This window comes from Pelophylax lessonae (assembly GCF_965119305.1).
Source record: "Pelophylax lessonae genome assembly, chromosome: 3".
In the NCBI taxonomy this organism is placed as follows: domain Eukaryota; kingdom Metazoa; phylum Chordata; class Amphibia; order Anura; family Ranidae; genus Pelophylax; species Pelophylax lessonae.
The window spans coordinates 386,964,512-386,989,293 of NC_138770.1; the positions used below are offsets into that span (position 1 = coordinate 386,964,512).

General features: G+C 43.9%; 1 protein-coding gene across 2 annotated transcripts in view; it reads left to right on the forward strand.

The window, feature by feature from the left end:
• The window catches only part of GRIK2 (glutamate ionotropic receptor kainate type subunit 2), a 994,545-nt gene that overhangs the window by 816,309 nt on the left and 153,454 nt on the right, over window positions 1–24,782 (forward strand). Inside the window, exon 13 of one of the 2 annotated variants that reach the window (XM_082249558.1) lies at window positions 712–929. In XM_082249558.1, the coding sequence (XP_082105684.1) occupies window positions 712–929 (218 nt within the window). Of the gene's footprint in view, window positions 1–711; window positions 930–24,782 lie in introns of those variants that run through there. The other variant, XM_082249559.1, reaches the window with a different exon arrangement.

A 24,782-nucleotide genomic window follows, 5' to 3' on the forward strand; every position in this document is an offset into this window, starting at 1 on the left:
AACTTCTTTTTGCCAGCTTGACCTTTATTGATGAAAATGATATTGGTGAGGGCTAACTCAAATCACACCTCATTGTATTTAAACAGCTAACTCTAATTACAACTAATTTATTTCCACTCCAAAAACATGACATTGCCATAGACTTTTTTCTTCTCTCAGAATTAATTTATATACAATTTGAAAGTAAAAATATATATATAATTAGAATGCTTAGAATATGCTAAAGTTTTCATCTCTATATTTATGCATGTGCATTACTAAGTGTTATGTCATGTGTTAACATGTAAAACATTAAGTCAGCCTAATAAAGCCAATGGGTTTCCAACGCATCAATATGTCCCATAATTTAGACACATCAAAAATGTTTTTACGCAACACATTAAGGTGTGTTGCCATGTTTTGCACAATTGCCTGTGCATTGGGGTGGTTATCAAAATGATTGGTCCCACATAGCATCAATGACTATAAAACGGGTTGCCCTGCTTTGCAGCAATGATTCAGTTGCTTCATTTCAGTGCTTCTTTTTTAACAAAGCTGTATGCATCCTTACTATTTGTGTGGACTACTTATAATGTCTATGCACAAATCCATTTGACTTTTTGCTATACTGGTAAATTCTAGTGAATTTTATTTTCACTGTTCAGGATCATGTGCATGGAATAGTTGATTAACTTGAATCATTTTAATAATGTATCCCTTGATTTTTACTAGGTTCCGAACTTATGCCTAAAGCTCTTTCTACAAGAATAGTGGGAGGAATATGGTGGTTTTTTACTCTTATCATCATTTCTTCATATACTGCCAACTTAGCTGCCTTTCTCACAGTGGAGCGCATGGAATCCCCTATCGATTCTGCTGATGATTTAGCCAAACAGACTAAAATTGAATATGGAGCTGTTCAAGATGGTGCAACAATGACATTTTTTAAGGTATGCAATTTCTTATATTACTTTTTATGAGTTCAAGTGATAATAAGGTCATGATCGAAAATTACCAGTGGTGAAAATTGGGTTGTTTTATTGAAATGTATTGAATTTTATGTGAAACTCTGTAACAAATATGATGTATTTTTTGCCACTGGGCCCCAAGATATTTTCAGGAATAATTCAATATGTGAAAAAATGCCATATAATTCATCTTACCAGTCCTTAGCTGTGGTTACTGCATTAAGTTTATTTTTCAAGGCTAAAAAAATATTTTAAGCCAGTACAGTATAAAAAGTATAATTTTGATAGTAATGCAGTCTCATTGTCACTTCCTGTGCACTGAACTGAAAGCATAAACCATGTTTTTTTTCCTTTTAAAAATGACTAATCTACCCATCCTCCATTAAATGGGAATGAAGAAAGGCAGGCATTATTTTAGTCAAACCTGGGTAACAACCATAGATTCTGACAGATATGGTGGAGTGAGCTTAGCCACCGGGTAACAGGAAGTGTGGTAATTGCAGAATTACTAGGTTGAAAAAAAAAAAAGAAGAAAAAGAGCCATTTAAACTATTTAAAAACAAATGTTATTCCTAACTGAAAGAGGGCACTAAGTGATGAAAGTTAATGACTTATCAATGTATTTGTGCAAGCAGCTGGCTGCAGGCACTGAGCTGACACCCCTGTATTCTTCGCCTCTAGCAAAGAAAATGGTTTTACCCTCCTTGTTTTGCAGTCTGGTTGGGGAACAGGACATATGAAAATGGCTGGATAGAAATTTGCTCTTTTGTTTAGTATTTTTTTTAGTGTCACAAAAAAATTGATTTTATTACATAGTTAATCTGGTTGGAAAAAAGTCCATCCAGTTCAACCAATTAGGAAAGAAACATTTTTCATCATTTGAAAATACTTTGCATGCTTTGTACCAGTAATGTCATTTTAGTTTCATTATAAATATAACAAATTATAGAAATAAAATGTAACAAAAAAGGAAACGCTTAATTGTCACTAGTATGTATTTTTGTCTATAGATTACATAGAAAATAAAAAGTTTTTCCAAGAAAATATTGCCAAAAAGAATCCTTTTTGTCCCAAAAAACATTGCATGTATTACATTGTTATCTTAACCGGAAGGCTTTACGCCATTAATGACCAGGCTATTTTTTGCGATACGGCACTGCATTACTTTAACTGACAATTGCACAGTCATGCGACACTGTATCCAAATGTCCTTTTTTTCCCTATAAATAGAGCTTTCTTTTGATGGTATTTGATCACCTCTGCAATTTTTATTTTTTGCGCTTTAAACAAATAAATAGTGACAATCCTAAAAAAAACAAATAAAACAATATATTTTACTTTCTGCTAGAAAACACAGCCAGTAAAAAAAAAATAACAAAATAAAATGTTTTCATCAGTTGAGGCCAATATGTATTCTGCCACATATTTTTGGTAAAAAAAATCCTAATAGGTGTATATTGATTGGTTTGCCCAAAAGTTATAGAGCCTACAAACTAGGGGATTGATGTGTCTTTTTTATCTATTTATTTATTTTTACTAGTAATGGCAGGGATCAGCGGTTTTTAGTCGGACTGCAACATTGTGGTAGACAGATTGGACACCTAACTGACACTATTGAAACTTTTGAGGGGACCAGTGACATTACTACAGTAATCAGAGCTAAAAATATGCACTGTTACTGTACTAATGATACTGGCAGGGAAGGGCTTAACACCAGGGGCGCTCAAAGGGTTAAGTGTTTCCCTAGGTGTTGCTTTCTAACTGTGTGGGGGATTGACTCACTAGATGAACATAGACATCTGTGTTCCTAAATAGCATGAACACAGGATCCCTGTGTTCATCTGTGACAGAATGTGCAGGCCGCGGTTTACATGGGCAGACCGCCGTTCTGTCTCTATGGGGAGCGATCGCAGGTGGCCGGCAGGCATCGCGCCTGCTGGACCCGCTAATTGGCTCCCCCTCTGGCCAATCAGTGTGCGCGCATGCCCCCACTAGTAACTACACAAAAAGACGTACAGGTATGTCGTTTCACATAATAGAGCCAACCTGCCGCAGTAAAAGTGGGGCGATTAGTCAGCAAGAGGTTAAAGTGGTTGTAAACCCTCACAAATACCCAGTGAAGTGAACAGCTTCAGATGATACAGAGAGATTAAACATGTCTCCCTACATATGATTTTACTTGTTTATCTGCAGTCTATCATTCCCTACACCCCTTCAAAAGGGCAGAATTGTGTTTACAATCTTTCTTCATCTTCATCTGTCAGCAGCACAGAGGAAGAGGCAGAGAGACTGCAGTTACAGTGTGTGAGAGCTGATTGGAGGAAAGAAATACACCCCTTTCACACAGCAGAAGAACTGTGTTGTGAATAGACAAGCTCCGTATAAGGGCCCTTAGTGGAAATGTAAACATTGCTCTTACTCATAGGTGGTACACAGGTATGAGAGTTAAAGTGATTAAGCTATTTGCCTTGATTCAGCTTCAATTTGTAGCCATGTTAATACTACTGCCACTAATGAAAGCCAGATTTTAAATATGGTCTGTGGTTACTAAGACACCAGTGCCAGTGCCCTAGCAACCAATTATATATCCCCAGGCCCATTCAGTAATAGGGCCAGGGATGCTGGTCAAAATCATTGGACAAGTATAGCAATGAATGGGGTCTGCTTGTGTCACTGTTTACTAGGACACTGGTGACTGTGGATGTTCTAGTAACCACTATCTCACAATGCTAACATCATTGAAACTTTATAACACTCTCAGGGCCTCCCTGTAAAGGCACCCATTCCATTTTGATTAAATGTAGCCTGGTGTAGTTCTAGGGGGGACACAAACCCACTACCCCCCCCCCCATTTCTTGACCAATCAGGCTGCATGGTCAGGTGAGGGTCACTTTGATTATTTTGTTTTATGTGGGGTTACCACTTAAAACCCTTTGTCTGGTATGCACTTTGCAGGCTCACTAAGCCTTTTTTATATATTTTTTTTTAAGCATGGAGTCTCCCTTACAAAACATACCAGACCCTAACCAATGCATCATTGGTTGCTAGGATAAAGGTCTGATATTGATGTTGAAAGGAGTTTCCAGCTGCTTGTTTACAAGCAGAACACAGTGGCTAGAAAATGTAATTTGTTGGCAATTTGAATTTTCTTTGTTTTTATTGGAAAAAAAGAATGAATGGAAGTAATCCAAACATGTAGATCTGTGCATTTGTAAATATGCGGCCTCTTGATGCCTGGTCCTTAGCACTGAGGGGCCACATATTTGCTTGAATTGCCCGAATAAACCTATGCCAAGAGCACATGCACTACACACTCCCAGCACAGTTACCGTCACCTAACCGAAAGCTCCCGATCATTTTTCGCAATCGGAAGTTTTAGGATCACAAGACTGCTGTGACAGCCAATCATGGCTGTCACGTAATCTTAAACCATGCCCCACCTCCCAGCATTATAAACCTCTTAACGAGCCAGAAGGCGCTGATGCAAAGAGAGTATTATTGCAATTTAAGCCTTTATAAAATTTCTGCTTCCTGCCAAATGGAATTATTATTATTATTTATTTTTATTCCTTGTTACATGTTCCTCCTGACTGGTTCACTATAACATTAGTTTGACAAATCCTTTTCTATATGCATTTAAAATGGGCAAAATGAATTTGTTGATTCCATCCCTTTTAGATTTCAGTGGGGTTTGAGGGGCATCTGCAATATCCAAAACACAGGCACATTCGGTTAGTGGTTGTATGAAACACTCTTTGATTCTAATGAAACGTATCGGGAGGGGCACAAAGTCTGACATCATTACTAGTGTTGAGCGAACACGGACTGTATTATTCGTGTTCGTACCGAATAATTGGATTTTTTTTACCCGAACACGGACACGGACACTTTACTGTATGTTCGGGTAAAAATCCGTGTTCGGTCGTTTTATTTCCGGGTTTTGCATGCTTTGGCGCTCTTTTCATGGCGGGCTTTCAACAGCCAATCAACAATCGTTTAACTGGTGTGCCTTAAGCCATCCCAGCCATGCCTGCAAATGTCTTAGTAGCTGTGATTGGCCGTCTGAAGCATGTGACCAAGTCTTTATAAGTTCGAGGCAGCCGCCGCAGCAGCGTCATTCTGCTGCTTAGCTAAGGGACAGAGCACACATCAATGTGCTGGCTGCTGATTAGGGAAAGATAGGCAGGAAAAAACCATTTGTGTCCGGATAGAATTGAGGGACAGGTCGGAGTGTTTAGGCAGGGCGAGTTGTAGGCATTTTAGGGATAGAGTCTGCTGAATTATAGGGTCAGTGTCTTCTACAAACTACAATCGATATTGCTGTGTGGGGGGTGGGGTGAATCTGCACTCAATCCTGATCTACGATCTCTTCTCAATCCTGTTAGGGACAGAGTCTGCTGAATTTTAGGGAAACTGTGTTCTACAAACTACAATCGATATTGCTGTGTGGTGTGGGATTGGAGATAGGCAGGTGTCAGTGATCCACATCCATTTTTCTGTGTGTGAGCTGCAGTGAACACAATCTTTTTGGGCTGCAGTGAACACAATCTTTTTGGGCTGCAGTGAACACAATCTTTTTTGGGCTGCAGTGAACACAATCTTTTTGGGCTGCAGTGAACACAATCTTTTTGGGGTGCAGTGAACAAAATCTTTTTGGGGTGCAGTGAACACAATCCTTTTTGGTGTGCAGTGAACACAATCTTTGTGGGGTGCAGTGAACAAAATCCTTTGTGGGGTGCAGTGAACACAATCTTTTTGGGGTGCAGTGAACAAAATCCTTTTTGGGGTGCAGTGAACAACATCCTTTTTGGGGTGCAGTGAACACAATCTTTTTGGGGTGCAGTGAACAAAATCCTTTGTGGGGTGCAGTGAACACAATCTTTTTGGGGTGCAGTGAACACAATCTTTTTGGGGTGGAGTGAACAACATCCTTTTTGGGGTGCAGTGAACAAAATCCTTTTTGGGGTGCAGTGAACAAAATCATTTTTGGGGTGCAGTGAACACAATCTTTTTGGGGTGCAGTGAACACAATCTTTGTGGGGTGCAGTGAACACAATCTTTTTGGGGTGGAGTGAACAACATCCTTTTTGGGGTGCAGTGAACAACATCCTTTTTGGGGTGCAGTGAACACAATCTTTTTGGGGTGCAGTGAACACAATCTTTGTGGGGTACAGTGAACAGAATCTTTGTGGGGTGCAGTGAACACAATCTTTGGGGGGTACAGTGAACACAATCTTTTTGGGGTGCAGTGAACACAATCTTTGTGGGGTGCAGTGAACACAATCTTTTTGGGGTGGAGTGAACAAAATCATTTTTGGGGTGCAGTGAACAACATCCTTTTTGGGGTGCAGTGATCAAAATCCTTTTTGGGGTGCAGTGAACACAATCTTTTTGGGGTGCAGTGAACAAAATCCTTTGTGGGGTGCAGTGAACAGAATCTTTGTGGGGTGCAGTGAACACAATCTTTGGGGGGGTACAGTGAACACAATCTTTTTGGGGTGCAGTGAACACAATCTTTGTGGGGTACAGTGAACAGAATCTTTGTGGGGTGCAGTGAACACAATCTTTGGGGGGTACAGTGAACACAATCTTTTTGGGGTGCAGTGAACACAATCTTTGGGGGGTACAGTGAACACAATCTTTTTGGGGTGCAGTGAACACAATCTTTGTGGGGTGCAGTGAACACAATCTTTGGGGGGGTACAGTGAACACAATCTTTTTGGGGTGCAGTGAACAACATCCTTTTAGGGTGCAGTGAACACAATCTTTGTGGGGTGCAGTGAACAACATCCTTTTAGGGTGCAGTGAACACAATCTTTGTGGGGTACAGTGAACAGAATCTTTGTGGGGTGCAGTGAACACAATCTTTGGGGGGTACAGTGAACACAATCTTTGTGAGGTGCAGTGAACACAATCTTTGTGGGGTGCAGTGAACACAATCTTTGTGGGGTACAGTGAACACAATCTCATACTTCTGAAGATTTGAGGGTGCTGCCTGTTCCATACTCCCCCTACTCCTCATCTAGCCTTTTAGGGGTACAAACAATAGTAATTGGGGCCTAGTGTGGTTGTGTACGTGTGATATACATACACTTTTTTTGGATCATATTTTCTATTCCGCTATTTAATCAAAAACCTTTGGGGATCAGTTAAATTGGGGGATAGTCTGTGTTGGTACGTGTGAGAGAGATCCACCTTTCCAAGTTGTTGGGGTTCATCTCATACTTCTGAAGGTTTGAGGGTGCTGCCTGTTCCATACTCCCCCTACTCCTAGCCTTTTAGGGGTACAAACAATAGTAATTGGGGCCTAGTGTGGTTGTGTACGTGTGATATACATACACTTTTTTTGGATCATATTTTCTATTCCGCTATTTAATCAAAAACCTTTGGGGATCAGTTAAATTGGGGGATAGTCTGTGTTGGTACGTGTGAGAGAGATCCACCTTTCCAAGTTGTTGGGGTTCATCTCATACTTCTGAAGGTTTGAGGGTGCTGCCTGTTCCATACCCCCCCTACTCCTCATCTAGCCTTTTAGGGGTACAAACAATAGTAATTGGGGCCTAGTGTGGTTGTGTACGTGTGATATACATACACTTTTTTTGGATCATATTTTCTATTCCGCTATTTAATCAAAAACCTTTGGGGATCAGTTAAATTGGGGGATAGTCTGTGTTGGTACGTGTGAGAGAGATCCACCTTTCCAAGTTGTTGGGGTTCATCTCATACTTCTGAAGGTTTGAGGGTGCTGCCTGTTCCATACCCCCCCTACTCCTCATCTAGCCTTTTAGGGGTACAAACAATAGTAATTGGGGCCTAGTGTGGTTGTGTACGTGTGATATACATACACTTTTTTTGGATCATATTTTCTATTCCGCTATTTAATCAAAAACCTTTGGGGATCAGTTAAATTGGGGGATAGTCTGTGTTGGTACGTGTGAGAGAGATCCACCTTTCCAAGTTGTTGGGGTTCATCTCATACTTCTGAAGGTTTGAGGGTGCTGCCTGTTCCATACTCCCCCTACTCCTAGCCTTTTAGGGGTACAAACAATAGTAATTGGGGCCTAGTGTGGTTGTGTACGTGTGATATACATACACTTTTTTTGGATCATATTTTCTATTCCGCTATTTAATCAAAAACCTTTGGGGATCAGTTAAATTGGGGGATAGTCTGTGTTGGTACGTGTGAGAGAGATCCACCTTTCCAAGTTGTTGGGGTTCATCTCATACTTCTGAAGGTTTGAGGGTGCTGCCTGTTCCATACTCCCCCTACTCCTCATCTAGCCTTTTAGGGGTACAAACAATAGTAATTGGGGCCCAGTGTGGTTGTGTACGTGTGATATACATACACTTTTTTTGGATCATATTTTCTATTCCGCTATTTAATCAAAAACCTTTGGGGATCAGTTAAATTGGGGGATAGTCTGTGTTGGTACGTGTGAGAGAGATCCACCTTTCCAAGTTGTTGGGGTTCATCTCATACTTCTGAAGGTTTGAGGGTGCTGCCTGTTCCATACTCCCCCTACTCCTAGCCTTTTAGGGGTACAAACAATAGTAATTGGGGCCTAGTGTGGTTGTGTACGTGTGATATACATACACTTTTTTTGGATCATATTTTCTATTCCGCTATTTAATCAAAAACCTTTGGGGATCAGTTAAATTGGGGGATAGTCTGTGTTGGTACGTGTGAGAGAGATCCACCTTTCCAAGTTGTTGGGGTTCATCTCATACTTCTGAAGGTTTGAGGGTGCTGCCTGTTCCATACTCCCCCTACTCCTCATCTAGCCTTTTAGGGGTACAAACAATAGTAATTGGGGCCCAGTGTGGTTGTGTACGTGTGATATACATACACTTTTTTTGGATCATATTTCCTATTCCGCTATTCAATAAAAACCTTTCTAGGGCAAGATCTTAAATTACAGAAATATGAGGAGACCGTCAAATAAGGGCCGTGGCCTGGGTCGTGGTGCTGCTGGTAGAGCTCCTGTTGCAAGGAGAGGACGTGGTCGATCTGTGCCAGCTACACGCACAAGTGAAACACCTTCCTCAAGTGTGAGTAGGCGACAGAACCTGCATCAGTATTTGGTAGGGCATCAAACGCCCCTAGAAGTGATGAGGCCAGAACAAGTTGAGGCGATAGTAGATTGGTTTGCTGCTGACAGTGCCTCCAGTTCCTTCACATTGTCTCCCACCCAGTCTACTGCAGAAAGGTCAGAGTTGGCACCTACAGCCAATGTCCAACCGTCTTTCACCTCACCCCCTTGCAAATCAGGCCAGCAGTCTGAGCCCCAAGCCATACAGCAGTCTCTTATTCTTTTTGAGGACTCTGTCAGCAGGGTTTCCCAGGGCCATCCACCTAGCCCTGCCCCAGAAGTGGAAGAGATTGAGTGCAGCGATGCCCAACCACTTATTTCTCAAGATGAGTACATGCAAGGATCATCGCAGCACGTCTCCGATGATGACGAAACGCAGGTGCCAACTGCTGCGGCGTTCAGCATTGTGGAGACCGACAAGGAGGGCAGGGGTGAAGACTGGGTGGAAGATGATGTGGAGGACGATGAGGTCCTCGACCCCACATGGAATGAACGTCATGCAGGTGACCTGAGTAGTTTGGAGGAAGAGGCGGTGGTCGCACAGAGCCACCAGCACAGCAGAAGAGGGAGCAGGGTGCAGAAGCGGAGCGGCCGTGCCCTAGACACTACGCCCGCTACTGCCCAACGCAGCAAGGGAACGAGCGCACCAAAGTCAGCTCAAAGGAGTTCTCTAGCGTGGAAGTTCTTTAGAAAATGTGCTGATGACAGGACACGAGTGGTTTGCACCCTGTGCAATCAGAGCTTGAAGCGAGGCATAAACCTTCTCAACCTGAGCACAACCTGCATGATCAGGCATCTAAGTGCAAAGCACGAGCTGCAGTGGAGTACACACCTTCAAAACCAAGAAACGTCTCTGGCTCATCCTGCTTCCTCTTCTGCTGCAGTCTCGGCCGCTCCAGCCACATCTGTAGTGATACCGGCACCTGCCACCCCGCAAACAGACGATCTGTCAGCAACACCACCACCTGGGTCACCAACAACCATCTCCACAATGTCCCGTGGAAGCGTTCAGCTTTCCATCTCCCAAACACTTGAGAGGAAGAGGAAGTACCCCCCTACCCACCCGCGATCCCTGGCCCTGAATGCCAGCATTTCAAAATTATTGGCCTTTGAAATGCTGTCATTCCGTCTGGTGGAGACGCACAGTTTTAAAAACCTTATGTCGGTGGCTGTCCCACAGTACGTCGTGCCCAGCCGCCACTACTTTTCCAGGCAAGCCATCCCTTCCCTGCACAACCAAGTGGGGGAAAATATCAGGTGTGCACTGCGCAACGCCATCTGTGCCAAGGTCCACCTAACTACGGATACGTGGACCAGTAAGCACGGTCAGGGGCGTTATATCTCCCTAACGGCACACTGGGTAAATGCAGTGGCGGATGGGCCTGAGGCGGATAGCAATTTGGCGCATGTCCTTCCACCACCGAGGATTGCAGGGCGCTTCAGTTTGCCTCCTGTTCCTAACTCCTCCTACTCCGCTTCCTCATCCTCTACCGCCTCCTCATCCGGACAGCGTAACACCTTCACCACCAACTTCAGCACGGCCAGGGGTAAACGACAGCAGGCAGTTTTACAACTTGCCTGTTTGGGGGACAAACCACACACCGCGCAGGAGTTGTGGAGGAGCATGGAACAGCAGACAAATGAGTGGTTGCTGCCAGCGAGCCTCAAGCCCGGCCTGGTGGTGTGCGATAACGGGCGAAATCTCATAGCAGCTCTGGGCCTAGCCGGTTTGACGCACATCCCTTGCCTGGCGCATGTGCTGAATTTGGTGGTGCAGAGGTTCCTTAAAAACTACCCCGATATGTCAGAGCTGCTGCAGAAAGTGCGGGCCGTTTGTGCGCACTTTCGGCGTTCTCACCCTGCTGCTGCTCGCCTGGCAGCGCTGCAGCGTAACTTCGGCCTTCCCGCTCACCGCCTCATATGTGACGTGCCCACAAGGTGGAACTCCACCTTGCACATGCTGGAAAGACTGTGCGAGCAGCAGCAGGCCATAGTGGAGTTTCAGCTGCAGCACGCACGCGTGAGTCGCTCTGCGGAACAGCACCACTTCACCACCAATAACTGGGCCTCCATGCGAGACCTGTGTGCCTTGTTGCGCTGTTTTGAGTACTCCACCAACATGGCCAGTGGCAATGACGCCATTCTCAGCTTAACTATCCCACTTCTATGCCTCCTTGAAAAAACAATTCGGGCGATGATGGAAGAGGATGTGGCACAGGATGAGGAGGAGGAGGAGGATGAAGAGGTAACATTTCCAAGGCTTTCAGGGCAGTCATTCGCAAGGGGCTCCGAGGGTGGGTTCCTGCACACACAAACGCCAGGGACACAATTGTCCAGCAGGGGCACAGTTCTGGAGGATGAGGAGGAGGAGGAGCTGGAGGAGGAGATGGAACCATGTTCACAGCAGGGTGGCACCCAGGCCAGCTCATGGCCATCACTGGTGCGTGGCTGGGGGGATACAGAGGACACGGACGATACACCTCCCACAGAGGACAGCCTTTCGTTGCCTCTGGGCAGCCTGGCACACATGAGCGATTACATGCTGCAGTGTCTCCACAACGACCGCCGAGTTGCCCACATTCTAACTTGTGCTGATTACTGGGTGGCCACGCTGCTGGATCCCCGTTACAAGGACAACGTACCGTCCTTAATTCACTCACTGGAGCGCGATCGCAAGATGCGCGAGTACAAGCGCACGCTGGTAGACGCCATGCTGCTGGCATTCCCATCTGACAGCGGGGCCACAGTGGAAGCACAAGGCAGAGGAGGAGGAGGAGGAGGTCGCCAACGCAACCAGGGCACCGCCAGCACCTCAGAAGGCAGGGTTAGCATGGCCGAAATGTGGAAAAGCTTTGTCAGCACGCCACAACAAACAGCAGCACCAGCAGCTCAGATGGAACGTCTTAGCAGGAGGCAGCATTTTACCAACATGGTGGAGCAGTATGTGTGCACACGCCTACATGTAGTGAATGACGGGTCTGCCCCCTTCAACTTCTGGGTCTCCAAATTGGGCACATGGCCTGAGCTTGCCCTTTACGCCTTGGAGGTGCTGGCGTGCCCTGCAGCCAGTGTATTATCTGAACGGGTATTTAGCACGGCTGGGGGCGTTATAACAGACAAGCGCAGCCGCCTGTCCAGAGACAATGTGGACAAGCTCACGTTCATTAAAATGAACCAGGCATGGATCCCACGGGACTTTTCCGTACCTTATGCAGAATAGCAATGGATACCGACCTTACCCACCCATTGTTCCATTTTTGCTCTTTCTCACTCTTTTGGGGTGTACCCTCATTTAAAATTTTTGAAAAGAAGCAGTGTTGGCTACCTCGTCCTCCTCCTCAGGGCCAGATTAATGTAGGGGCTATTGGAGCTGCAGCTCCAGGCCCCTACCTTTTATATAGGCCCCGGGTTGGCCATATTCACTGTTACCGCTCTTCTGTCACTTGTAAACACAGAAGTCTGGCTTCTATGCTCGCTTCCCCAGGCAGCACCCTCAGAACCTCCCCACACAGCGTGAAGGCCGGACAAGGAGGGACAGTTGGCGATGCATGGATGTGTTTATGGGCTTCAGAGACAGCATCCCATGTTGAATTAGGCATGCATGGCTGCACCCTTCCTCCTCTGGGTGCATGGCAAGGCACGGCCCTTAAGGCCCTTCAAAATCCTCAGCACCAAGCCCATGATGCTGTTAATCCGGCCCTGGTCCTCCTCCACCGCCGCTTCCACCTACACCGCCCATAGGTGTGCGCAGCCTATTGCATTAAGGTGTGCACCCCAAAGTTGAAATACACATGCATGTGTTTGCCAGCAGGGAGAGTAATGTATCGGGGCCATGTACCTGTAGGCAAGGAGAAATAGAGCAGAGCAGGTCCCAGGGAGATCTTTCCCATCTCCTCACTGGCAATGCTATGTGCCCTAGGTGATTAGGGTGTGCCCAGGCACACCCAGCACACCCTGTGCGCACGCCTATGTCACCGCCACATCCACCACCACCTCAACCTCCCTCCTACTCCATATGGGCCTCGTCCTTCAGAGATGAAGAAGAACATTGTTTTATTTTTCTGTTTTTTTTTGTTGTTTTAAGTTATTTCCCTATCCACATTTGTTTGCAGAGCACTTGCCATGCTCTTAATTACGTTTTGCTGCCATTTGCAGCACTCTAGCCCTTTCCTTTGGTGTTTTAGAGCCATTTTAGTGCCTTAAAGTTCGGGTCCCCATTGACTTCAATGGGGTTCGGTGTCCGGGAAAAGTTCGGTAAAAGTCCGGGACACGGACCCGGACTTTTTTTTAAAGTTCGGCCGAACCCGTCGAACACGGACATCTAGGTGTCCGCTCAACCCTAATCATTACATCATGTGCATGCAAATTGGGTGCCAAACCTAATTTGTACAAATACTAACTGTTTTATATGAGTATACTTCCTGACAATAAACTGGTAGAGCTGGAGATATAGTTTTGGAGCAAGCCTGGTCTGTAAACATATATAAAAACAAAGCTTTTATGTACATTATGCATATGTAACGATGGTGCCATACATGAAAGATAATATATTTTTTGAAATATCATATGTGGATATTTGTGAAGGCGGATTTCCCGCTTTTGTGAAGTTATTATTTCTCCACTATTTTTTTTATTAGTGCAGAGTTTTTTGTTTTACCCTTGATTCATTTGGTCTTTGGCTTTGGTAAGTTGTAAAACTGTCATGCTGATTTATGGATAGTGATATCAACATTAGCAGCTTATGTCGGAAAATGAAAATAGTGTAGGTATCTAAAGTTTTCTATAGCTGAGAGGCCAAACCCAGTGGTTAACATTGTAAACTGTTTAAGTGTAGGACCTGCATAGAGATCATGTACAAATTTAATGACATTCAAGCACTAATTCTTGATGGCCAGAAATGGTATAAGATTTACAAAAACATAGTGATAGGTTCTCCAGTCAGTAATGGATGCTTGGATAAGTGGGGAAAATTCAGTAAATGAGACATTGTTATAGGTTGCCAATATTAAGTATGAGTATATGTCATTCCTTGGATATAAATGTCTTTCTATATTGCTTCTAGTATCTCTGGGGAGGGCCTTCTCCAATATTTAGGTTGATCTGGAATCACTCTAGTGTAATAATCTTTAAGGTCACCATAATCCCCATAGTCCTTGCCCTCCTATTTTGCCAAATAAATTGTTAAATTATGGAGTGTAAGATATTAAAATGTAAATAATGGATGAGTATTAGCAGGGTTATTAAAGGAGAAGTTTGGAATAGCAGAAAAAAACCAACATACATAGTCACCTAAATGGCTACAACATCAGTCCCCTGCCAGCTCTAAGACAAGAGTTACTGTATCACATGACCGCAGATCACTTTGTTTTTAGTCAGTTCTGAGCCTAGAGCGGTAACTGTCAGTCGCCTAATCTCTGCTCTGCCCCTCCAGCATTAACTGGAGTGCTGGGATGTGGGGAGAACAGGAGATGCTGGCTCGGGTTGTGTCAGCTGTGTGCTGAGAGGCTGAGCCAGCTTCCGGCTAGGCATCTACAGGTAGGTTGTTCAGTTCTAAAACAAGTCACACTATTAATGAGTAATGGAGATGTAAAGTCCATAAAAGTCCATCAATAAGTAAAAACTCAGTTTCCGGACCAGACTCTGGTAAAATCTTGTCCCCTTGATGGAAGATCAGAACCGGTATGCTCGTGATGATTCAGTGGTCGTTGAATCATGAAATTAAATGAAAAACGCAATAGCGTAAAACCCAACACAAACGATATATAGTGACTGAAACACCATAGTGATCATTCAGTAATGGCGTAAAGAAAATTGTTTGTATAACCTCCACCAGAGTGAATGTTCACAAATCAATAATTGTGAAAATATAAAAAAGTTCCATGCAATAGGACACATGATATATACCCCTTACCAATATGAAATAAGGGCTATCGCATATAACAATAAAGTGTATCCTTCACCAGCTGGAATCGCCTCTTACCATGCAGAAATAAGATAGATTCCAAAGTGATTGGAAATAATCATGTAAGTGTTGCGTGCTGAGCCTCCACCAGCTGAATTCGCCTCTTACCATGTAAAATAAATAACAAGCCAAAGTGTACCAAAACAATCCAGTGTACCACTTAAGAACCAGTGCCAGCCTTCACCCGTAGGGGTCGCCTCTTACCACATTTAGTTGTTAAACAAGCCTGTAGATATATCAGACTTCCTGGATAGAGACACTTGACCTGCAGTATAATCTAGCCCGGATGACTCCAGAAAAACCTTATGGGAGGACACCGATGGGTAGGTGAATGCGGACAATGCTATTGGAATCCCTGCCAAGCCAGGACCAGCTCTCTAATGTCAGGTGACAGCGGGCTTTAGCTGTCTGCAAAGTGTTTGAGTTCAAACATGGATCAAACATGTTAGCCTTCATTCATATCAAATCAGCTTTTCTGTCATTAGGGGGTCCACCAAAGTATTCAAAGAGAAAGGAACTTTTCTGTTCATTATCAATACATTTGTTTCCTAGTTCCTATACTTCAGATCTCAGTTTTTGCACACAGGAAATTATGTCTGTGTGCAAAAAGATTCTTAGTAAAATAAGTATGTATTTTAAATTTGTTTTAATTATTGTCTGGTTTGCTGTAGGAAAGGCATTAGCAGATTCTATAGGTTCCCTAGTGTTATCCAGGGATGGAATAGGTATGATCACTTCTTTACAACCTGTGTAAGACTCTGGAATATAAGGTCTTAACTTGGCCAGGTTCTCTGTGAATTGTGTGGACAGTGCAAGTGAAGCCAGCTGACAGACGGAGTCAAGGATGGGACACTGTCAGGACCAGCACATCTTCCGATACCCTGTAGGAAAGCTGCTTTTGGATGCAAAAGAGAGGCAGCTGCCACTGTCTTGTCTGTGTCTCTGGGTATATGAAGAAAAAACTCCATTACCTTCTGGGGCCACAAGCTATCCTCTGTAAAGTCATGTTGCTGACATTGACCAAAGTAAAACGATACCCACGGGGTATTTGTGGCACTACTGAGGACCCAGCACCACTGGAAGAGCATAACTCTTGGGTGATTTAATTTACATGCTAGCTATGTCCCCTGTTTTCTTTCTTTAACATAATGAGTGCTATGTTTTAAAAAATGTTGATTTTTTATTTATTTTTTTAGTCAGGTAAAGAAATATTTTAAATACAAATTTTACATTTCACTGGAGCTCTTGACTCTAACATGTTTTCCTGTATCACCTTACCCCCGTTTCAAAAAGACCATAATAGATCAAACTGAAATGTATGCACTCATGCACACAATTGTGTATAGAGGTATAGAGAATGATCAACTAGCAAACTGAATCCATTTGTATTGTACACGACTGGATATTAAAAAGGTGAACACTGGTTCATGTTATCTACTAAGCTTAATGACCATTCATTTTGCAAAATGAGAATTTTCTACCACCTTAGTAAATAAACCCCAATAGGGTAGTGATTCACACATTATAATTCTGATCTGTCTAATGTTCCAGTAAGAGACAGCATGCCTCTTCCACTTGCCAAGCAATGTAGTTAAGCTGTGTTCATTCCTTAGCTACTTGAATAAATGGCAATCATCTGTAACACTTATATAATTTAAGGAAAAAAAAGTTAATTGAAGGCAGAAACAAGATGTACCACTCCATATGTAAAATTGTCATTTTGTGTTTTTCAGTTATTAAATGCCAGCTCCGCCTACACCCAAAACTTTATTTTTGTTGATCCCAGTGGGAAGCGTCACCTATCAGTGTCATTTACAGTATACTGTATCTGACTTTGAAGCCAGCAGCAAGATGCTAATATAAATGTTTCTGGCTTTTCTGCTCACTGCTTCCAGTACTATCTTGTCTTAATGTGACACCCTTTTAACGTGAGGAATTTATACAAATTCTATACACATACTGTATAGGCAGACAGCAGGCAATTTAAAGTTAACTCTAGAATGAAGGTATGTAGTCATTAACTATTTGCCTACTAGGCACATTTGCCCCCCTCCTGACTATGCCGATTTTCAGCTTTCAGTGCTCTCGCACTTTGAATGACAATTGCGTGCTCATGCAACACTGTAATCATATGATTTTTTTTTATCATTTTTTTTTCACTCCAATAGACATTTATTTTGGTGGTATTTAATCATCACTGGGTTGTTTGTTTGTTTTTTTTTTGCTAAACAAACGAAAAGAAAGAAATGTTTGAAAAAAAAGTTTTTCTTAGTTTCTGTTATAAAATAAGTCATTGTTTTCTTCACTGGTATGTGCTGAGGAGGCTGCACTGATAGGCTGGACTGATGGGCACTAATTGGCTACACTGTTGGGCTCTGGTGAGGTTGCACTGATATGTGCCACTGATGTGCACTAATAGGTGGCACTGATAGGCGGAACTGATGAGGAGGCACTGATAGGTGGCACTGATGAGGAGGCACTGATAGGTGGGACTGATGGGCATTAATAGGTGGCACTGTTATGCAACACTGATGGGCACTAATTGGCATTGTTGGGGCTGCACTAATTATCAGTGTAGATATCCCCTGTCACACTTGCCAGTTACCAGCTCTCCTCTCCTCCCACTGTGACAGTGCGTGAGGAGAGGAATGTCAAAAACTGGACAATTGGACACAGCTGATCACATGGTAAAGGGACACTGTGATTGACCCTTTACCCCGATTTGTGATTAGCTGTGTCCTAAGGATCACAAAGTGTTTCGGATGCTAGGCACAGTTTTGGGAGGATGTCAGTAGACACTCTCCCAGAACTGGATCGCTGGCTTAATAAATGCTTAAATGTCTTTTTAAATGCAAGGAGTGTATGAACCTGAATTTAACTTTGAATCAGCCTCTTTCTGTCCCTGTGCAACAGGGCTGGAGTTTCAGAGGACAAGACAGAACAAGGTGCCAATGTGTTTATGTGGTGCTAACAAGAAGCATGCTAATAGAAAGAGAAAGCAGGGTGATAGGGAAAATTAGCTTCTCATTGTGTTGCTTCCTCTTCAATGTCCAGTTGCAGGATGGGGCTTGCCCATAATAACCTGGGCTTAGAGGAAGTGAGTTAAATGATGCTGGTCATCAGAGTGAAGACATCTGACAGCAGAAAAAAGTGGAGGAAATCTCTAGACTGTAGGTGAATATTCCAGCAAAAACTGTTTTTATTATATTTTTAATAGGCTATTTATTTTTATCCCCTTAATCTCATTACTGCGTTAAACACATTAAGGTATTATCTAACCAATATTTAAAATATCATATTCTTAATCCATATTTAGGAGTAGACAATGAAAAAGTTTTAAAAATATATAAAAATTACTAATCTATAGTATTTCTTGCAAATGTACATAGAGTATAGACATACATATTGTTGTTATTTAACTTTAGCTTATGATAACAAATAATTTGGGTGTGGGGCAAATATGCATAGTTATATATATATATATATATATATATATATATATATATATATATATATATATACACTGTATATGGATAGTAAGCGTCCTTGCTATTATAAATTAAGCTATTTTATGCTGTTTGATGGGTATTTTAGCCCATAGATTGTTCAGCATTTACATTGATTTCAAGACTGACACTAGTGTTACATCAAGCAATTTTACAGGTGATTTCATTTAATCATGAGAAAAACAATGACAATGTCTTCAGGAGCATCCATAGATCATAAATATGAAGCTGTCCACTTGTGTTTCCATGGAGCTAAATATCAATGTCATAATGACCTTGGATGCAGCATTCTGAATTGCGTCTACATTTTTCATACACAAATAATAAAGACGTCAAACATTAAAACTAGGAAATAGAAAGCTTTTTAGACACAATTCATCAGTTGCTAATGTAATAATTGCAATATTATATAATGATTTCATTTTTTTTTAGAACAAGATATATTACTATGAAGTGCTTTTCTATGACATCATACTGTGGTGGTGGTGGTGGGGGGGGGGGTTACTGACACTGATGCACACAGAATCTGGTACAGCTTTACATAGTAACCACTTAGCTTCTGGGTTTTATTGTCAAAGCTTAATTAGACAAGCTGAGGTTAGAAGCTGATTGGATCCAGTTTTAGTAAATCTCCCCCAGTATGAATTATAGAAACACTGCAAAGAATAACAGCATATAAAACTATCTATCTATCTATCTATCTATCTATCTATCTATCTATCTATCTATCTATCTATCTATCTATCTATCTATCTATCTATCTATCTATCTATCTATCTATCTATCTATCTATCTATCTATCTATCTATCTATCTATCTATCTATCTATCTATCTATCTATCTATCTATCTATCTATCTATCTATCTATCTATCTATCTATCTATCTATCTATCTATCTAATCTATCTATCTATCTATCTATCTATCTATCTATCTATCTATCTATCTATCTATCATTCTATCATCTCATATATAGGAATTAGCTTCAAAGGATGATGAGTGAATCCACTCACCATCTTTGCTTTTTGGCACTTTTTGGCCCCTTTTATATTAAGTAAGAAAACTCCCTCGCCACCACATAGAACACAACACATGGTTTCAAGTGATACGTTCACCTTTACATGGAGTATTCTGCTTCTGTTCCACTGGGATCTTACTGGCCCTTCCCCTATATCCTGCACCTTGCACACACAATCCTCACTTTCCAGCATCCAGTGAGATGACCATTCCAGTACCCAGAGCACTCATTCCTGTATATTCAGTGAATCGTATATGTAGCGGTACACCGTAGGGGCCGGTGAATGTGGTCTTCTCCCACCCTGTACAGCCAGACACACAAATTTCCAGTCACTCAGAGACAGACAGCAGCCCTTGCAGCTTTGTTTTTTTTTTTTTTTTATTTAGAGAAATTAAACTTGGATGGGGAAGGGTGCATATGGGAGGCTTATTTTATCAATGAAACTCTGTAGAGACTTGAACTAGATGCACTCCATTATATATATTCTCTCCTCTTCTACCTCCAGCACACACTTGCTTGCAGATTTTCACTTCCAAGACCAGCACAGGTTTCCGACTCAGCATAATCTCAGCTCTTGACAAATTCCCTTTGCAGGCAGGGACCGCAGGCCCCTATGGTGTAGCAAAAATAACAGTCTTTAGTGCTATCTGTCCTATCTGTCTGCTCCCAGTACCACTTCTTCAGGCACTCCCAGCCCTCCTGGCTGAAGCTGCTCCTTTCCACTGCCCATGCCACCACAGTCCTCCTGACGGGCTCTGCACCCATCCCAGACTGCTCAATCCCAGTCCTCTCAGGCATGTCTCCCAGTCCTCCCAACTGTGTGTCACTCACCAGCCCTCTTGTAAGTTCCTTTTCCTCCTGGAGACTTTCCTGGCAGTGTTCTCCTGCTATCCTCTTCTTGCTCCCATGCACCCTGGCCAGGCAACCTCTGTGTGTCTTGATGAGGGTCACATCCACACCCGTGCCCAGGCCCAAGGTCATCGCCCCCGCCCACTGGGGAGCTCCCTCAAAGGCCACCAACAGCCTAACACTCCATATCCAGCTTCCCGCCAAACATACTTCCCCCCAGCTCAGCTGACCCAGAGTATTTGAGAGGGCCTACCCCCTGCCAACCAAGGCTGGGGATTGGTCAGAGCCCTCAAAATACTCCAGACAGCTCCACCTTACTTCTCCTCCCATTCATCTGGAAGTTTTCAGTAAGTTTGAGAAGTAGGGTGAGGTCTCACTGATGCTGCCGGTGAGTCATCCAGCTCTCCCTGGATCTCTGCCCAACCCAGGAAAAAACACAGAAAAAATTGACTGCCAGCCAAGCCTGTACAAATTTATTTACTCTAAACGAAAGAAAATGATCTATAATCCTAGCAGAAGGGAGGGTGCTACATGTAAAACAAAGGCAACAAAAGGATTGTATTCATTCAGCTTTACATTTCCCTTTAAGCTTTACAATCTTAGTGAGTATATTCCCATCTCTCTTTCTTGGCTTCAACTAAGTTACCTGTGTGTGTCTACTTCTCTCCCCTTTCCGATGCTGTGCTTAGTGAAGCACACTCTCAGAAAACACAGACAGTTATTCCAGCAGCCAGATCACATACTTACTAATAATACACAGCAAAAGCACACACTCATTTACAGTACACAGTCAGAGAGCAGTCAATCATACTTTCATACTTTTGATTCACAAACAGTATGTTAAACATCCTGTCTGTAGATTGGGTACACTGTAATAGTCTACATTTGCTTCAACCTATCTCAGACCTTGAATGTCCTACCCTTCACACTCCCCTCCTGCAAAAAATGCCCACTGTCTTACCCTTCACACACCTCTCCAGCAATTACTGCCCACTGTCATACCCCTGCACTCCCGCTGTGCACTTTTGCCAACCTTAATACAGTATGTTTGAATTTCTCTTTCCCGTAAGGACTGCCAGATTTCCCTTCATGGGTCCCCCTGAGTTACCAGCATACAATAATGACAGTTTCAATTCTCACCTTCTCCTTCCTTGGCTCGCTCCAATAATCAGTCCATGGGTTATTTGGTTGTTGTTTTTGTTTTATTTTAAATGGGGGATAGGAGTAAGGTATAGTGGGATACTCCAATTTGAACTATAGACAATGCTTGAGGACTCCTATCTTTCGATACAGCCAGGCTGTTGATTCATCCTGCCACTATGGATGAACCAAGATTGAGTCTCTTTCCTTAAGATGACTTGGTAAACTGAAAATTATCTTCCAGACACACTCACTAGCATCCTCTTTCTTCTCCACTTCTGACACCTGTCCACTGACTATCCTACACTTAGGGGTGGCCCCCCTCAGGTCAGGCCCCTTAACATGAGTCCCTGTACTCACAATACTCTGGTCCCAGGGTCTCCAGTGTCTCCCCTCCCAGTCAGCTCTCTTGGACCTCTGGGTTCAGCTCCTCTCATCCATTCCTCAGGCCCTCAGGACAACCTCCTGCGACTGCATGGCACCTCTTCAGAGGAGGAAGCAGCCGCCCCCTCCCTCCAGGACTCTCCAGCCAAAAGACCCTGCAGCACATGTGCTCCTGGCTTTTATGCAATATCCCAGAATGCACAGAGACTACCTGCCCTCTGCCAATCACCAGGACTGTATCAAATGCCTATACACCCATCTGTCAGGTTTCCTCCCACTGTCCAACATGCCTCCCTATTGGACCAGTGTGAAACACTCTCTAGACTGAATGAATCTCATACTGAGCACAACGTGCAGACCTCACAGATCCTGCTCTCTGGTAGGCAGAAAGCAATATAGATTTATCTGCAGCCCCTCTGATAAGCAGCTCGAAACTATACTCTCTCACTAGCACCTACCTAGGAGGATGCTACACACACACATACTACTAACTGTTCTTCCCTCCCACACATACTGCCCATCCTCTTACCCTTTACATTGCTTTACTGCACATTCTGCTTGCTGTAATTCTCCTTCCCCTCCAACCATTCACATACTCTCTTAACCTCTGTAATCCTTCCTGGCACATACTGTCACACCCTCCACATACCTTAGCTACAAATACTACTCATCATCAGTGGCGTACCTAGAGCATTTGGCACCCGGGGCGGATCCTATATCTGGCACCCCCCCCCCCCCCCCCAACTTTAAAATGTAAAAACACCCACAAAAAAATTTAATGTTTTCAAGAATATGTTTTGCACAAATTTCACAGCCCCCCATCACAGTGCCCTTTGCAGTCTGCCCTCCGTCTCTCTAATCACAGTTCCCCCTTTTGCACTCTCTGCCTCCCCTGCACAGTCCTACCTTCAGCATAGATAGATAGCTAATATTAGCAATGTGTTTAAGTTTGAGTAAGAGATTGGAGACTTGCTAAAGGAGATATTCAGAGACTACAGACATGATACAGTAGATGGTCAAAGACTGCAGACGTGATACAGGAGATGGTCAGAGACTGCAGACATACTACAGGAGATGGTCAGAGACTGCAGACATGAAACAGGAGATGGTCAGAGACTGAGGACATGATACAGTAGATGGTCAGAGACTACAGACATGATACAGGAGATGGTCAGAGACTGCAGACGTGATACAGGAGATGGTCAGAGACTGCAGACATGATACAGGAGATGGTCAGAGACTGCAGACGTGATACAGGAGATGGTCAGAGACTGCAGACATGATACAGGAGATGGTCAGAGACTGCAGACATGATACAGGAGATGGTCAGAGACTGAGGACATGATACAGGAGATGGTCAGAGACTGAGGACATGATACAGGAGATGGTCAGAGACTGCAGACATGATACAGGAGATGGTCAGAGACTGCAGACGTGATACAGGAGATGGCCAGAGACTGCAGACATGATACAGGAGATGGTCAGAGACTGCAGACATGAAACAGGAGATGGTCAGAGACTGCAGACGTGATACAGGAGATGGTCAGAGACTGCAGACGTGATACAGGAGATGGTCAGAGACTGCAGACATGATACAGGAGATGGTCAGAGACTGCAGACATGATACAGGAGATGGTCAGAGACTGAGGACATGATACAGGAGATGGTCAGAGACTGAGGACATGATACAGTAGATGGTCAGAGACTACAGACATGATACAGGAGATGGTCAGAGACTGCAGACATGATACAGGAGATGGTCAGAGACTGCAGACATGATACAGGAGATGGTCAGAGACTGCAGACGTGATACAGGAGATGGTCAGAGACTGCAGACATGATACAGGAGATGGTCATAGACTGCAGACGTGATACAGGAGATGGTCAGAGACTGCAGACATGATACAGGAGATGGTCAGAGACTGCAGACATGATACAGGAGATGGTCAGAGACTGAGGACATGATACAGGAGATGGTCAGAGACTGAGGACATGATACAGGAGATGGTCAGAGACTGAGGACATGATACAGTAGATGGTCAGAGACTGCAGACATGATACAGGAGATGGTCAGAGACTGCAGACGTGATACAGGAGATGGTCAGAGACTGCAGACATGATACAGGAGATGGTCAGAGACTGCAGACATGATACAGGAGATGGTCAGAGACTGCAGACGTGATACAGGAGATGGTCAGAGACTGCAGACATGATACAGGAGATGGTCAGAGACTGCAGACGTGATACAGGAGATGGTCAGAGACTGCAGACATGATACAGGAGATGGTCAGAGACTGCAGACATGATACAGGAGATGGTCAGAGACTGCAGACATGATACAGGAGATGGTCAGAGACTGAGGACATGATACAGGAGATGGTCAGAGACTGCAGACATGATACAGGAGATGGTCAGAGACTGCAGACATGATACAGTAGATGCTCAGAGGCTGAGGACATGATAGAAGATAGAAGAGCACTAGGGGGGCCGGAGAGCATAGACGAAGCAGAGAGCACTGGAGGTGCTGAAGGGCACGGTGGGGGGGGGGAACTGGAGAGAATTAAGAGAGGGTTTGGAAAGCATTGTAGGGGGGTTGGAAGGTGCAGGGGGTGGATTGCACTGGGGGGGACAGGGAGCACTTGGGGGGGCGAGCAGGGAAAACTAGGGGGATGGAGAGCACTGGGGGGACGGGGAGCACTTAGGGGGGAGGGAGAAAGCACTGTGGGTAGTTGAAGAGCATGGGGGGGGCTAAAGAACAGGGGGGGTCTAGTGCACTGGGGGGAGAGGGGCTAAAAGCACTGAGGGAGGGATTAGGAGCACTGGAGGAGGTTAAGAACTTTGGGGGGCCAGCAAAAGAAGTTGTATAGGAGGGGGATGGGGCAGCTG